Source organism: Lissotriton helveticus, chromosome 4_1, assembly GCF_964261635.1.
Source record: "Lissotriton helveticus chromosome 4_1, aLisHel1.1, whole genome shotgun sequence".
NCBI classification, from domain to species: Eukaryota; Metazoa; Chordata; class Amphibia; order Caudata; family Salamandridae; genus Lissotriton; species Lissotriton helveticus.
In genome coordinates, this window is record NC_136063.1 from 2,050,310,774 (window position 1) to 2,050,328,533 (window position 17,760).

The 17,760-nt window shown below is 48.4% G+C and overlaps 1 protein-coding gene across 1 annotated transcript in view; it reads right to left on the reverse strand.

Annotated features, from left to right (window-relative positions):
* The window catches only part of CUL4B (cullin 4B), a 945,370-nt gene that overhangs the window by 562,456 nt on the left and 365,154 nt on the right, over positions 1-17,760 (reverse strand). The window contains exons 10-11 of the mRNA XM_078688736.1: positions 17,400-17,467; positions 17,024-17,142 (exon numbers count right to left, since the gene is read on the reverse strand). Coding sequence (XP_078544862.1) covers positions 17,024-17,142; positions 17,400-17,467 — 187 coding nt within the window. The remainder of the gene's footprint in view (positions 1-17,023; positions 17,143-17,399; positions 17,468-17,760) is intronic.

The window sequence follows — 17,760 nt, forward strand, 5'->3', positions numbered from 1 at the left end:
AAGGGCCATAAGATCTTTGTGAAATTTATTTTCAGAACGGGTCAACTGATCCACGTTCTGCACACCCCATAGTTCTGCCCCATAGAGAGCTGCACTGACTCCTCGTGCCGGGTTATTTTTTACTGGAGTTAATTTAGTGATCATATATACAGTTAATTAAAACCTTTACATGATGTGAGAAAATGCAAGTAACAAATATTTAAAAAAACATGTACTCTATCAAAGAGCTCTTTTTAAAACATATTTAAACAGGCATTGGCATAGCCAATAGGTCTCGCCTTTGGGACCTTACAAGTGTTTAGCCATGCAACAGCTGATGTTGTTGCACCAAGGATATTGTGCTGCATAACTAAATACTTATAAGTTATATGGTTTACATGGTCACCCACTTTTAGTCTGGTATCTGATGCAATTTTGAGACAAAGTGCACTGGGTTCCTGCTAACCAGGTCCCCAGTGTCAGATCTCTTTCCCTAAAACTGTACAATTATTCCCTTAATTGGCAATACTGTAGTGTAGTTCCTAAATTCCCAATAGGCTCTGCGCATTGGAATAATATATCCTATAGATTAGACGTAGGACTGAGGTCGACTAGGTCTCTATCGAATATACTAGACTTAATTGTGTGTGCCAGCTAGCTCAGAGGTCACTAGAAACTTTCTTGAATTCACAAGAAGGGATTTGTCTCTGACAACCGCATAAACATGACAACTTTGTTTCCCCAAGATAAAACGTATCTTCAGAGTCGTGGAAACAATAGATAGATATTTCACTCAGTCAATCGTGCATGCTTCGTTTCACTAGAGGTGCAGAGAAAGTAGAAAGACAGGCGTTTTCAATAAAAGGTTTTATTGAACAATCTTCTTTCTCAAGCATAAGAAATGAACTGCTACAATAGTAAAACTGTTTGTAAAATATAATGCGTACAGTGTAAATAGTAGAATAAAATAATCTTGTAAGAGCAATGTATGGTTCCTTAACCATATATAAATACATACATAAATAACAGAGGCTAAAAGTACTCAACTGGTGCTTCTAAAATACGCCTACCCCGGTGTACCTAACCTAAGCTTAGTACGAGGGAGTAAGTAAGTGAGGTGTAGCAAAAATGTAGTATTCTTTGCCAAGAATCTGCACAAGATTACTCTAAGGGTCTAATCAGCTCCGTACCTTAGTTTAGAATGGAGAAGGTCGGTCTCGAGACTCGATTTCCCAACAACCTGCAAGGGTAGCTTGGAAACACTGGAGCTGGATTTCTCGGCAGGAGAAAAGACAGCGTCTTTCTCAGTGCGTCTGCTGGAGGGTCGGCTTCCTTTGGCACTTCCTGTAGCAGGGCGCGTCGGGCAAGTAGATAGTCGAACTGTTCCAAACCACCGTGTGTTTGCTTGGGGGAGTGTGGGCATATTTATACCTTGAAGGTGCCGAGTTTGACGTAAAGGTGGACATAACGTCACCAAAGAGTCTCAGTTCTTTGAAAACTCCATGAGTTCTTGGATAAATCAATATTCTAGCAAGGGGAAGTCCCTGACTGCTGAAGGAGGGTTTTTCCAAGAAATCGTTGTGGATTTTCGGAATTAGTGGAAGTACCCCTGCCGTATTTGGACTGCATGAGCTATGCCTAAATATGGTTCTGATTTCTTAGCCTATATAAGGATATGGTGATTTATACCTATATAAGGGTATGAAGCACAAGTTGCTACTTGTGTAACAATATATCTGTAAGAGACATTAGTTAGGGATATAAGGATATGGTGATTTATACCAATATAAGGGTATGAAGCACAAGTTGCTACTTGTGTAACAATATATCTGTAAGAGACATTAGTTAGGGATAGATTCCTTACCTTAGAATATCCCCAGGCGTCAGACTGGATCCGGAAAATTTTTGCGTAGCAATACCCCTGCGCGCCGGCAGGCGTCATCCGCGGCTCCGCGTCTGTCGTTGGCATCGTTAACCCTAGATATCGGTTCGCAGAACGGGGAGTATGGGTGGGTCGGTAAGGAATCTATCACTAACTAATGTCTCTTACAGATACATCGTTACACAAGTAGTAACTTGTGCATCTGAAAGAGACACATTAGTGATAGATTCCTTACCTTAAAATAGATACCCCAGCAATACCAACCCCGGTGGTGGGTCTGCGAACCAATAATAACACCAGAAAGTCCTGGAGGACGGAACGGCCAAAGAAGCCATCCCTCCGGACTTGGCTTTCCAGGCAGTAGTGTCTGGCAAACGTGTGCGGCGAAGCCCATGTAGCTGCCTGACAAATGTCCTGCAAGGGCACTCCTCGGCCCAGGGCAGTCGTAGTCGCCGCGGCCCGAGTGGAATGAGCCCTCAGCCCAACAGGGGGTTCCTTCTTAACCAAGGAGTGACACGCCTGGATGCACAAGATGATCCACCGAGAGATGGTCCGCTTGTGCACTGCCCGTCCCTTCTTAGCACCCACACAACCAACAAAGAGTTGGTGATCCACCCGGAACTGGCGTGTGCGATCCAGATAGTAAGAGAGCGCACGTTTTGGGTCCAGACGGTGGAGCCTCTCTTCCTCTTTCGAGGAATGTGGAGGCGGAAAGAAGGTGGGCATGGTGATGGACTGCCCGATGTGGAAGGCCGTGACAACCTTGGGCAGGAAAGAAGGTCTCGTCCGCAACACAACCATGTCCAGATGGACAGAGAGGAAAGGAGGTGTGGAAGAAAGAGCATGGAGCTCACTCACTCTCCTGGCAGAGGTGATGGCAACCAGGAAAGCAGTCTTCAAAGTAAGAAGACGGAGAGGACAGTTATGGAGCGGCTCAAAGGGAGCACACATTAGGTAAGTAAGTACAAGGTTCAAGTCCCACTGGGGTATCACGAAAGGAACAGGAGGAAACGTGTGTGATGCCCTTCAAAAACCTATTTACAATTGGGGACTTGAACAAAGATGGCTGATCAGGTAGCCTTAAGAAGGCGGAAAGGGCAGAAAGGTAGCCTTTGATAGTGCCCAGAGCAGAGCCCTACTGGGCAAGAGACAGAAGGAAGAGGAGAACCTCAGAAAGGGGGGCAGAGAGTGGATCCACAGCCTTTGCTGTGCACCATGCCACAAATCTGTTCCACCTGCAGGTGTATACCGACTTTGTGGAGGGACGCCTGGCTGCCAGAATGACATTACAGACTTCAGGAGACAAGTCAAATGGCCTAAACTGTCGCCGCTCAATCTCCAAGCTTGTAGGTGGAGACTGGACAGGTTCGGGTGGAGGACCGTCCCCTGCTGCTGCGACAGAAGGTCCTCCTGAAGAGGCAGACGAATCGGGGGATCGACAGACATGCTGAGTAGCTCTGGATACCAATATCTTCTTGCCCAGTCCGGAGCCACAAGGATAACCTGAGCCCGGTTGCGACTGATCTTCTTCAGCACTCTGGGCAGAAGTGGTATAGGCGGAAAGGCGTACAATAGACCGCAACTCCACTTGCGACGAAAAGCGTCTCCGAGCGAGTGCCGCCTTGGAAATTCCAACGCGCAAAACTGATGACATTGCGCGTTCTCTTCTGTGGCAAATAGATCTAACCAAGGCTCTCCCTACTGCTGTAAGAGACCTTGCGCCACTTCCGAGTTCAGACGCCATTCGTGATCCATCATGCACCGATGGCTGAGTTCGTCCGCCCTGGCGTTCAGAGAACCTGCCAGGTGTTGAACCACCAGGGTAACGCGCTGATGTTCCAGCCACTGCCAGAGGCGCAGAGCCTATTGGCATAGGGTCCACAACCCCACCCCGCCCTGTTTGTTGCAGTACCACATGGCGGTGGTGTTGTCCGTGAACACCTGCACTACACTCCCCCTGACAGAGGGGAGGAATGCCTTCAGTGCAAGTTGGATCGCCCGCAGCTCCAGAAGGTTGATGTGGAGCTGGGACTCCGCCGGAGATCAGAGGCCTCTGATCTCCGCCTCTCCCATGTGGCCGCCCAGCCCTGGAGGGACGCGTCCGTCACAACTACGTGCTCCGGTTGGGGTAGGGAGAGTGATCTGCCACTGACCCAATCGCGGTCCGTGAGCCACCACCGCAACTGTCTTGCAGTGCCCTCTGAGATCAAGACATGGACGGACAAGTTGCCCTGATGCTGGGGCCACTGAAACTTCAGGGGCAACTGAAAATTCAGGTCCCACTGCAGAGCCCGCATCCGCCACCGGGCGTGATGCACCAGAAGGATGCAGGAGGACATCAGCCCCAGAAGCCGCAGCATCAACCTGACCGAGACTCGGGATAAAGGCTGAAAGATCAGAATCAGAGCCTGAATATCCCGAACCCGCTGTTCGGGGGGATAAACCCGAAACTGCGCCGAGTCTAGAACCGCTCCGATGAAGAGGAGCTTCTGAGAGGGACACAGGTGTGACTTCGGCACATTGATGGAGAACCCCAGCAGGTGTAGGAGATCGTCCGTAGTCTGGAGGTGGCTGTCGACTGTCTGGGGCCAGCCCGCCTTCAACAACCAGTCGTCGAGGTAGGGGAAGACTGACACCCCTAACCTGCGCAGATGAGCTTTCATGAACACCTGTGGGGCGCTGGTAAGGCCGAAGGGGAGCACGGTAAACTGAAAGTGCTTGTGGCCTACCGTGAACCGCAGGTAACGCCGGTGGGCCGGCAAGACGGGGATGTGAAAATAAGGGTCCTGCAAGTCCAACGCTACCATCCAGTCTCCGGGGTCCAGGGCAGCTAAGACCTGAGCCAAAGTCAGCATCTTGAACTTCTCCTTTCGGAGGAAGCCGTTGACGTTCCGTAGGTCCAAGATAGGGCGTAGGCCCCCTTTGCCCTTCTTGTGTACCAGAAAGTAGTGGGAGTAACAACCACACCCTACTTCTGGCCCAGGAACGCGCTCGATGGCCCCCTTGGCCAAGAGGGTCGTAACTTCCTCCTGCAGAAGTTGCAAGTGATCCCCCGCACGCGGTGGAATTGCGGTGGCATGGCTGGAGGGGTCGTCTCGAAGGGGAGGGAGTAGTCCCTTCGGACGATTTCCAGCACCCACCTGTCCGACGTGACAGTGCGCCAGTGGAAGAGGTGATGACGAACCCGCCCCCCCCCCCACTGGCATCACATGGGCCTGAAAGCACGGACTTGGAGGGTTTTGAGGCAGGTGCTGCAAGGGAAGGTGTGGACTGGCCTCGCTGTTGTCCCTGACCGCCGCCACGGCGGTTTCCACGGCCGCCACCGCGCTGTGTAGCAGTCTGTGGTGCGTGGCTGTCAGCACGTGTGGGAGCACCCCTTCCTTGGCCACGAAAGGAGCGAAAGGCACCCGTTTGCTGGCGTGGGGCCGAGAGGCCCAAAGACTTGGCCGTAAACCTGGAGTTCTTAAAACGCTGAAGCGCATGGTCTGCCTTGTCCCAAATAGGCGATGGCCATCAAACGGCATGTCCAGGAGTGTGGCCTGGACATCGGCTTGGCGGACCACAACCAGGTGTGGCGGCGAACCGCCACTGTCGTTGCCATCGCTCGGCCCAGTGAGTCCCTGGTATCCAGCCCACACCTGATGGAATAGCGCGCTGCATCTCGACCCTCCGCAAGGGCTTGGGCGAGTTTAGCCCGGACCTCCTCCGGACATTGTGGCAGCACGTCCGCGACCGTGTCCCACAGGGTGTGGGTGTAGCGGCCCAAGAGGCATGAGGTATTGACTGACCGCAGTCCCAAGCTCAGGGACGAGAACACTTTTTTTTCCGAATTGTTCGTACCTCTTGGATTCCCGATCGGGCGGAGCCATCAGGAATGCGGTCTGGGAAGTGGAGGCCTGGATGACCAGGCTCTCGGGGGTGGGATGGGTGGTCAAAAAGCAAAGGTCGCCCGGGGCCGGGCGGTAGCGTCTGGCCACGTTCCTATCCACGGGCTGACCTGTGTCGGGCTTGGACCAAGTGCCCACAAGAACGTCACACAAGGCCTCATAAAACGGCAGCAGAGGCTCATTGGAGCATGCTTGCGGTTTAAGGACCTCAGTGAGGAGGTTAGTCCTCACGGCCGCGACGGGGAGCGTCAGGCCCAAGGCCTTAGCCGCCCGCGTCAACACTACACTGTAGGCAGCCCCCTCCTCCGTAGCCACGGTGGGAGGGGAGACAAATCCAGTGTCTGGCGAAGTGTCAATTCCACTGGCCTTCCCAAGCTCATATGTCCAGTCCTGTTGAGACTGGCACTTCTGTGCCAGAGGGTCCATAGACCCCTCCCAAACACCCTCGTCACCCATCTCCTGCAATTCAGGATCAACAGATACGGCCGGTTCGTGGAAATAGAAATCTTCGTACGACGTCAAGAGCGACCGAATCGAGGGTAGGATCGGGGATGGCGCCAGTAGGCGGCGCCGGGGGTGACACCCGCAGGGCCGGTGAGGTCGACCGGCGACGACCCGGATCCGGATTCAGTGGGGGCCTGCGGCGCCGGGACCAAAGTCGCCGGCGGTGCCGGGGCCGAAGCACCCGACGGCATCGGAGCCGAAGCACCCGACCCGCCAAGCCCTCCAGCCGGGACCTTTGGGCCCGTAGGCGCCACGGGACCCGGCGGAAGAGGGACGGACCTCATGGCCATGAGGTACCGCTCGACCTCCTCTTGCGTCACACCGTGCCCAGGGACCGGAAGGTGTGGGGCAGGTGGCGACGTCCGCGACTCCGTTGGAGCCGCGTGGGTGGTGTCACCCGAACCCCCGGCCGCGTCGTGCGAGCGTCGGGGTGGGTTGGAAGAACGATGACATCTCTCCGACCTCTCATACCTCTTACGTTATGTTATGTTATGTTAAGTGGTATTTGTAAAGCGCGCTGACACCATGGGTTTCCTGGCGCTGTAGGACAGAGGCTGGAAGATGCGGGATCAGCAGGGTGGGGGGGAAGAGGAAGGTTTTGAGCAGCTTCCTGAAGTGGAGGAGGGAGCTACTTGATTTGATGGTCAGGGGAAGAGGATTCCAGAATTTCGGGGCCAGGAGGGCAAACCGACGGCCACCGAATTTGTTAGTTCTGGTTTTGGGCACAGCGAGCGTGTTGAGATGAGCTGAGCGGAGATTGAGAGTTGGGCGGTATGGGTTGACAAGTGAAGACAGGAAAGCGGGGCTGGTGCAGTGGAGGGATTTGAACGTGAGGCAGCCCAGCTTGAAGGCCGCCCTTAGTTCTATAGGCAGCCAGTGCAACTTGTGCAGCAGGGGTTTGGCCGATTGCCATTTGGGGGTATTGTAGATAATACGGGCTGCTTGGTTCTGCACGACCTGGAGGCGGTGGAGTAGTGATTTAGGGAGTCCGTGATAGAGGGAGTTGGAGAAGTCCAGGCGGGATAGTACCAAAGAGATGATTACCTGGATCAGAGCGGCTGGTGGTAGTAAGTGACTGACTTTGCGGATTTTTCGGAGTTGGAACGTGCATGATGAAATCACGGTGCCAACTTGAGATCTGAGGGAGAGTTCGGCATCGATAGTCACACCGAGACTCTTTACTGATTTCGCAGAGGTCGGGGGGAGGCCTAGTTTGATGGGCCAGAACTGAGCGCCCCAGTAAGAGGGGCTGGATCCAGGGAGAAGAAACTCGGTTTTTCCAGGGTTTAATTTCAGTTGATTGCAGTTCATCCACTCCTGGACGTGTAACATGACGAAATGGAAGTTGTCCACAGCGTTCGGGGAGTTAAGTGGAAAGATGATCTGCAGATCGTCAGCCTAGTTATACACTGTGATGTCCCAGTTTTGGAGCGAGTGGATCAGGGGCCGAAGGTAGAGGTTGAATAGTAGGGGTGACAGGGAGGAGCCCTGAGGGACTCCACAGGTCGTGGGGGATTTGGGCGCTGTGTAGGGGCCGAAGCGGACGGCTTGTGTTCTGCCAGTCAGAAAGGACTGGATCCATCTGAGGGCAGGGCCCTGAATACCAACCTGTTCGACACGGTGAAGAAGGATGTTGTGGTCAACCGTGTCGAACGCGGCAGATAGATTCAGGAGTACGAGGGCCTGGGGGATCCCTGTGTCAGCGTTCCTCCTCAACGTGTCGAGGACTGCTAGAATGACGGCCTCGGTGGAGTGGGCTGGCCTGAAGCCGGCTTGGTTAGGCTCCAGGTAGCATGAGGTCTCGACGAAGTTGGAGAGGCACCGGGTGACGTGGGCCTCCATTAGTTTGGAGAAGTATGGCAGGAGCGAAATGGGGCGGTAATTGGAGAGTTCTGCCGGGTCCGCGCCAGGTTTCTTCAGGAGAGGCACTAAGATGGCCTCTTTGAAGGTGCTGGGGACGATACCCGTGCTGAGGGAACCATTCAGCAGAGGTAAAATGCAGTCGGGTAGATTGTGACAGACGTTCCGTAGGACCGAGGGGGGGCAACAGTCGTTCGGAGAGCCTGATTTTACCCGGGTCGCGAGCTCCGTTAATGAAGTGGGGTTAAGGGTAGGGAAATCGGTAAAGATCAATGAGTTGTTCGGAAGAGTGTCAGGGGCGGGAGTCTGAGGGGGTGTGGGGGGGGGGAATAGAGTCCTTGATTTTGATGATTTTCTCAATGAAAAAAAGATTGAGAGCATCGCAGGTTCCTTGGGTGGGGGTCTGACCTGGAAGAGTTCTGTCGTCTGAGGTGAGTTCATTCCTGATTTTAAAAACTTCCTTAGATTTGTTGTCCGCGGACGAGATTCTGTTTGAGAAGTGAACTGATTTGGCTGAGGAGATTGCGTTTTTGTAATCTCTGCGGGCTGAAGTGTGTTGCAGTCTGTCTGCTTCGGAGTAATTGCGTCTCCATGTCCGTTCCAGCTGGCTCACCTTCAGTTTGTGTTTCTTGAGGTCGACAGACCTCCCATCTGTGGGAGTTGTGGTGTCTGGTCGGGGGGAATTTGGTAAGGGGGGCAAATTGGTCGCTGGCCGATTTTAGCCAGGTGCCAACGTCGCTTTCCAACATGTCGATATTGGTTGGCGGGTTGATGGCTGGCCGGGTGTCGGATAAGGTCACGAGGAAACCTTGGGAGTCGTGAGAGCTCCATTTGCGTGAGAGGCCGCCAGCCATCAGAGGGGCGGAGGTTCTGCCAGTAACAGTGAGGGTGGTTTCGACTAGGTGGTGGTCTGACCAGACGCAGGGGGAGACAGATGGACGGGAGAGTGTTACATTTTGGGTCCAGATCTGGTCCAGGATGTGGCCCTTGATATGAGTAGGCGAGGAGATTTGTTGGATCATGTTGAGGCTGGTGAGGGCCTCAAAGAGCTCTGTGGCGTGTGGGCCGGCGTTCGTGTCGTTGAACCAGTAATTAAGGTCGCCAAAGAGAGCTAGTCTGGGGTAAGAAGTAAGTAGGTCGGTCAGCTGTTCGATCAAGGTGACCGCGAAAGATGGCATAGAGTGAGGGGACCGATAGAGGAGGAGGAGTGTTGATGCTCCTACGTCAGTTTTTAGGCTGATGATTAGGTTGTCTACTTTCGGGAGGGTGAGGGAAGATGTGGAAATGACGTTTGCGCAGGGGTATTGCTACGCAAAAAATTTCCGGATCCAGTCTGACGCCTGGGGATAGTCTAAGGTAAGGAATCTATCACTAACGTGTCTCTTTCAGATTCGGGAAACTTACAATAGGGTCCTAAAATGATACATAACAATACCTTTAGCACTACCTGTAAGTCCCTAGTAAGCAGTACACACTGGTATAGGGCAAGGAGATTAGAGATGGTCCCTAAGGGCTGCAGAATGTATTATGCCACCTTAAGGGCCCCTCAGCACCAACTTGCAAACTGCCATTGCATGCTGCATGCCATGGTGCAGTGAAAAGTGAAGACACAATATGGCACATCTCCTGTGTGCCATGCTTGTAGACACCCCTGCAGCAGACCTTACAGCCCCAAGTCAGGGTGTACTATACTACATATGTGGACATATCTGCATGAGAAGATGTGACCCTGTGATGTATAAGACGACTCTTCGATATTGCAAACTACCAGGAAGGCCATTTAGAGTACAGGTGCTGGAAATAGGTGTTTGCGAATTCCCTGGGTACATGATGGCTTCACTGAAAGTAGAGACATTTGGTATGAAATAACTTGTATTAATAAACACACACTGAATCCAGTGATGATTTATTAATACAAGCACCCAGAGGGCACCTTAGAGGTGCCCCCTGAAAACCTACTGACTACTAGTGCACTGGCTGACTGTTGTAGACCAGCCTGCCACCACAGACAGGTTCTGACCCCCTGCAGGTGAGAATGTGCACTCTGAGGGCAGGAACAATTCCTGCTTCGGCAGAAGGTGCCATCACCTCCTCCAAGCAGGATTGCTAACCGATCCGCATATCAAGGTGGGAGGGTTCAACGGCCTCTGCTTCATTTGTTATGCAATCCAAGGCAGGGGAAATACTACCCCTTGCCAAATGCCAATTTTGCCCCACGGAGAGGCAGGAAAATTAGCTAGGCAGGAGGAGTGTTCCCCTCTCAGGCTAGTACCACCCCTAAGTTGGGCTACCAGATATGAACATGACTTTTAAAATTCCACCATCATGGGTTTGGTGGAATTAGGCTTTCTGGGTCAGGGTTATGCCCACTTCCCACACAAAGTGCTCATATAGTGTATGTAGATACCCTAAAGGCAAGTCACCCATTGGGTGCTACCTGTCACTCATGTAATGCCCCTTAATTGAGTATTTAGAAGGCACCCTGGTCACCAGGATCTTAAATTTGATGGATCAAGAAAATAAGGACACAGAGAGCCATAAGAAAAAACAAGAACTAAGGACTAGTCAAGGACATTTGCTGTCAAACCCTGCATGCCACACTAAGTCTTGTCAATCATGACCCAGCGATTCATCCTGCAGCTGACCAGTTTCTAAAAACCACAGAAGACTGCCAACCCTTCACAAATCGGCAAGTAATCTCTGAGGGGGAGGAGAGCTACCCCTCTGCAGTCCGCAGGCACAGAAACGCAAAGTCTGATTTACTGTATTGCTACTCCCTGGCCAACCCGACGCAGCAGCGACCCAGGAAAAGGACCCTGTGCTCCTGATGGTCAGATCTGTCCTCTACCAAGTGAGAGGACACCAGGACCAACTCAAGACGCACAGGACCAATACCTAGGGTACAGGGTCCCTTACAGCAAACCGAGACCATGAGAGTCCAGTGGGGACTCCAAGACAAAGAAGCCTTTGAGGGACATCAGAACCGCAAAGGCCCAGCTGTACGGATTTTGCGCCCCCAACCGGCAAGACAGGCGACCGCGAGGTTTAAAGGCACACAGAGCCAAGCAGACCTTTCCTCTCTGCACCCAAGCGCCCCAGCCTGGGTTCCGACAAACCAACTGTGTGCTCTTTTGCCCCCTTACTGGCGTAGCGCACACAGTTACAAATGCAACCAGCACCTCTGCACCCGAAAACCACAGGGCAGGTAATGAGAATTTGCCTGTAGTTTTTTGGACCTTGACCCCCTAGGTCCCAAAGGAGGCCTACAGAAACCGATGAACTGTTTGCTATACATGCCTTTTCTTTCACAGGAATGCATTGTGCGCAAAGACGCATTTAAGTGAACACTTTACTTACTTACTGGTAAAAATCAACATCTTAAAAAGTACTTACTTACGATCGATCAAAGTTCTTGGTATAAAAATTATATAAAATAAGACTTATTTTTCCAAATTGGTTTTGGATTTATTCTTGAGTGTGTGTCTCATTTATTGCCTCTGCGTGCATCAATAAATGCTTAGTACTACCCTATGATAAACCTAACTGCTCGCACACACCACCACAAAAAGAGAACATTTGGGTTATCAACTGGGGTTTGGCCTTGGACTCTTTACACAGTGTACCTCTTTTTGGTCCGCTATATAAAGAGCCAGCTTCTTACAGTGACTTCCCAGATTCATCAACTATACTGTAAATGGTTTAAATATGAAAAATTAAACACTTTGAAAACAAGAATACAAAGTAAATAAGTGTGTACAAGAATGGGGTTTATACTAAGAGCTCAATATAGAGGTGTGGGGGGGCATACCTGAGTGAATGAATTAGTTACGAGTGGCTTTTATATGGGTACTGGGAAGGGGACTGCAACAGAGTGCTGGTTCCTGCTTTGAGATGAAAGGTGGATGAAAGAGGAGATGAGGCATGGTTGCCAAAAAGGGAGACTTATATTTTAGATAGGCCAGAATGAGGTGTTTATCCCACGAAGATAGCTACTAAATACAACCAATAACACCTCACAAAGCTATTACTTTCATGAACTTATAATACTCCTCTTGTTCCTAGCTTTCTTAGCAGACAAAAGAAAACTGACTTTCTAGTTCCGTCTTTGGGTCAAATTGGGAGGAACGTTGTTTACATCAATGAACATATTTTTGAGAAGGTTTGCATCGCATCTTACCAACTTAAGAAACTTTACCACCTTTAGTCAACAGCAAATGTGCTCACTGACTGCATCCACTACCAAAGGAGTACCCTAACAGTGGTGCTTCAGTAGGACTAAATAGCAATAACTAGAAACTAAAGAGGCAAATGAAAACATCTAGACTTATTATCAGGTACTTACACAAATGTGCAAAACAAGAATGGATGCTTAAACCATGGGAAGATGCAAGGCTGTTTGAGTAGGCAGTTAGGCTAAGAGCTCTTAAAGGACAATATGTACAAAGGTCAAAGCATCTTCAGATAATACAGTCACATATTGTTCCCTTTACTTATAAAATGCCACATAATTACCTATTGTTATGTGCCAGAGTAAGGGCCCTGTAGCAACGATGCACACTCTTACTTTGCCCTCTTTCTGCACAATAACATTCTTGCTGTGATCTTTTGCACATATTTAAGTGTGACAATGTTTGGTTAGTTACTCTGAAGCTTCTATGCTTATATATCTGGCTTCGCGCAACATTATCATGATGACTTGAAAAGGGAGTACAAGGCATTTAATGGACGAAGGACAAATGTCGTTCTAGCTTCATCCACGGGGTGACAGGGCCATCAACATATCTATAAAAAATCTAATCTGCGTATACATCGCTAGTAAACTTTTATTATACATAAAGAAGCATTTTTGGAGGTTGGCAGAGGATACACTTCCATCGACATCAAAAGGTCCTGTATGCTGAGGCCTCACCAAGCAGCTGTCTAACACCTCCCATGAGGGGTGTCCAGTTCGTGACCAAGACGCGGTCCTACATTCTTTCCCGCGAGGTAATGGCGCTGGATCATACCGGGTGGAGGGGAGGGGAGGGCAGGGGGGTTCTACACCTACATACACTGCAGACATGCACCAAGTAGGGATTGAATAGGAGGAGTATGCCTGATTAATGCCTTGTATTATATTTTCTATACACTGAGTAGGAACTGCTAAGTAGGAGTACGCCTCATTACTGCCTTGTACTATATTCCTGCATATATTCACTGTTTTAGCACCATGCTGGAACAATATCTGCTATTTACTCTTTTGATGCTTGTAATCACTTTCATCTGCTTCCGTCTACTAATTATCGCAGCACATGTATTCTACACAAAAATAACGTTGGTTCAATAAATATATTGAACATTTTCCCATTGTGTATTCTCTGTATACCTCTCTGAGGACAAGAGTGCACAAGTGACTGAGCGAAAAGGTTCTAGATATGTTACCATGCTGCCTGAAGGGTCAGGGTTGTCATATTCTGTGGTTGCCAGAAACCATTAGCTCCTTGTTTAGGTTAGGGGGGGTCTTGTGGTGGCACTGTGAGCTAGCTGGTCTCTAGGCCAACACATACTACAGGGGTGCATGGAATCAGTCTCAGCACCTCACCCAAAGTCTGTTGTTCACAAAAGTGCAGATTCTACGGATTCGTGGTAAGTACACAACACTATTTTGTATTTCAAAATGCCTGGACTATTGGGATAAAATTAGAAGTTCAATTATCTTAAACATTTTATCTGTGGGACATGTCCTTCCAGTAGAGGTCTTAGGGTGACACAAAGAGACCAGTTGGAATTAGGAAAAGTTACCCATGTGTTTTTTTTACTCTTAATATAACAAATTACGTTTAGGTTCTCCAAGCGCCTTCTACAGCAGCATCTAACTTCAAGGCCTTCATGCAGGCCTTGGCAGGATGGATGAACTCTCACTGTCTAAAGCTTAACGGCTTCAAGACAGAGGTAATGGTGATTGGAGGAAGTAACTCGAGCTGGACGGCGGACTGGTGGCCACCATGCCTTGGCCCCACGCCCACCCCCTGTAAGGAGGCAAAGAATCTGGGAATATGGGTTGATCCCAAACTATCGTACGAGGGCCATGTGCACCGACTGGTGGGAAAGTGTTTTGGGATACTAAAAACTCTCAACCATACCTTAGATCTACTCCCGCTAGAGGCCAGACGCACTATGACACAAGCACTGGTAACTTCCCGTATGGATTACGTAAATGTCCTGCTCTTAGGCACCACAGAAAAAAGCATGGGGCGTATGCAAGTCCTTCAAAATACAGCTGCTCGCCTGGTGCTGAGACTCCCTAAAAGTTTATAATTTATGATATTCAGATGACCGTTCTTTGCCTATCATTTGTGTATGTTTTGTATGTTTTCCCAGTGGGTTAGTCGGACATCGGCTGGTGTCCCACTTCCATCACACTCTGTGTGAATTCTGTTTTGGTTATTATTCCTTATCAAGATATTAAAAACTGACCGGCTGGACACGTCTTTTAAAAAAATATAGTTCTATTTAGTCTATATTTATTTCCTAAATATTCTATCCCTTGTCTAAGGACCATTGTTTTGTTAAAAATAAGAGACTCCCTAAAAGAGCAGCCGCTAAACCTGCTCTTGCGGCGCTACACTGGCTTCCGGTCAGAAAGAGAGTGTTGTATAAAGCGCTCCTAATATGCCACAGGATTCTATGGCACAAAGCACCGTCATATCTTCAAGACCTGGTACACATCTATGAGCCAAACAGAGTGCTACACCCAGCAGGAGCAGGCTTAATGAAGATTCCCCGCGTAAAAAGAGCAAAATTAGGAGGTCGCTCCTTCAGACTGGTAGCGGCTACCAGCTGGAATAGACTCCCGATTAGTCTCAGACAGGAAGATTCTGAAATCAAATTCAGAAAACTCCTAAAAACACACCTGTATAATCCTTAAGATACAGCTGGCTGAGGAGCCTAACATTGTCAGCGCAAGTTCTTTATCTCCACAGCGCGGGGACACGCCGGGATGGCGTCACCAGGCGCTCTATAAACCTCTTTATTATTATTATTATTAAGTCAAGCTCTCCCTTCATCACAATTTGGTTGGGTACCCTGCTCTCAGAAGTCTGGTCTGCAGTTGTCCCAAACTTGGGGGGTTTGGGAGGCAATGAGGGGAACGCTTAAGGAAGCAACGGGTGTGCCCTTATACCTCCAACGTAGGTTCATGCTACTAGGAGTGTGGGGACAAACCGATCACACCAGGTATCATAAACTCTTAGCACATCTAGGCTGCATGATAGCAGAACAGGATATAGCTCAAACATGGGTCTCGGGGAACATCCCTCAATAGCAAGAATGGGTGAAAGGCATGGAACCTTGCAGACTAAGAGAAGGAAATCTACTGGGGAAGTGATTGCCAAAAGGAATCTTAGAAAATTTGGGGTGCCTGGGATGCTGGGCTTATCTACACGGGACACTCAGTAAGGCAGTTTGAAATAGTTTTTCATCAGAGATCGAAGGAGGGTGGCTATCATGGAGTCCCTGGCTGGGAATAAGGGCAAACTGAACATTCCGAACATTTATTTTATACAACTTGTTGAGCGCCCGAATACCCGGAGGTGTCTCGGCGCTAGACAGAGATCGTAGTATATCTGTATTTATTAGTAAATAGCACTATCTATTGACTAAATAGCCACGTTTTTAATTTTTTGCGAAAAAGTGTTAAGGTTGGGATGCTCTTAAGTTGATTAGGAAGAGTATTCCACAGTTTAGCGGTGGCAATCGAGAAAGATCTGTCGCCCCAAGTAGCCTTCTTTGTTTTCGCTATCTCGAAAAGGTTTGCCCTGGAGGATCGAAGGGTGCGAACTGGCCTATATGGACAAAGGGAGCGTGTTAGAAAGATTGGCGCTTTTTCATGTATGGTTTTGAAGGCTATGCACAGAGCCTTGAATTTAATTCTTTTTCTCACCGGTAACCAATGAAGTTTCCGAATGATATTTGAGATTGGTTTAAATTTAGGTGTTCTGGTGACAAGTCTGGCGGCTGCGGTCTGCACCAGCTGAAGTTTGTTTAATACCTGCTCCTGAGCATTGAGCAACAGGGCATTACAATAATCAACTCGGGACATTAGCAAGGTGGAAATCAAAGTTTTTATGGTGTTTATGGGAAGATAGGGTAGCAATTTTCTGATCATTTGTAATGTGAAAAAAGACGCAGAGACTATGGAGTTTGCCTGATGAGTATAGGAAAGTTGGACCAAGTGAACCAAGGACCAAGTGAAGCAACAAAACAAACTTGATCTTGCGTTTTCTATACAAAAACATTGTGGAACAGTGGTCAAAAATAAATAAAAATGGATGTAAATTTTTTTTAACAGTAGACAGCTAACATTTTAATAAAAGTTAATATCTGCATTTAATTTTCTGCCACTCTCCTCAAAATATAAACCTTCTATTCTGTGCATACCTCCCCTTTGGTTAACCAATAGTAAGCGCATCTTTATGGAGTTGTTCTCAGAGTTCATATGCAGGCGTTTAGCTGCAAGTCCTAGTGAAATATAGTGAAATAAAGCTTCTATACCTGGATTTTTATGCTCTGTTTCCCTCTAGAAAAGTGAGAGCTGACGTTGCCACAAATAAGGGCTTTTGTGTTATATTTGTGAAAATAAGCATGTTGTGTATGCAAGCGAGTCCAAATCATCATGAACAAACAGAAAATGTTTTACACTCTAATTTCATTAGTGCATAATCACTTGATGCTACTATACCGGGGAGCAACACTCACAGGTTATGCATCAAGAATGGTGATATAGTTTGCATATGGCTTCACCATAGAAAAGCTTCATTCACACAGTCACTAACAAATCTTTAATACAAAACAAAACTCAAGGTCTACATAAATCCAGTCTCTCTGTACTACTGAAAACAAACACTACTATATAAAAGGTCAACATTTTTACCTTGATGTATTCAATCCAATGCTGTAGCAAGACCTGCACACCACCTCTGACCCTGCTGAATAACTGATATAGCAAAGACAAGTCTTGTATTCTATTTTCATCTAAAAGATGATTTAAACCTGCACAGATGGAAGAAAATGAGGAAAAGTGATCACAATTCCATTTAATTATAAACAACTGGTAAGCTTGACTATCAAATATTGGTTGTAGTAAAATTAAAATAAAATACAGTCTAATTCTGTTCTCCCACATCATCTTCTACAAACAGTAGGTATCATTATGAAGCCCAGCATATATTACAGTAGACGTCACAATATAAAGCATTACCAAAACAAAAAAAGAGAAGAGTGTTACTATCAAAATGAAACCGGATTACCTTTCTGCAGAATCGATGTTAAATGTTCACCCAGGAGCTGTTTTTCTACAGTTGCAATTAGTGGCTTTCTGTGAAAATGAATATGGACACGTTCATTATGATAGTTTCATTGTTAAATGTATTTTTTGCAAAACAAAGCAGGAAAAAATGTCTGGATCCACAGTGCAACAAATCCACTTTGGAAGTGGCATTAAGATAAAACAATTGCCAGTGTGCTCCCCAGACTACTGTAAAGAAGTCCTACTCCTCCCTTAGTAAAGGCAGAGGGCTAATTAAGCCAAGCTCAAATGGTTAAAGGTACATGAGAGATCAGTCCATGGGTTCAAAGTAACGGATGGTTCTCACCTCTACACATTTTCAG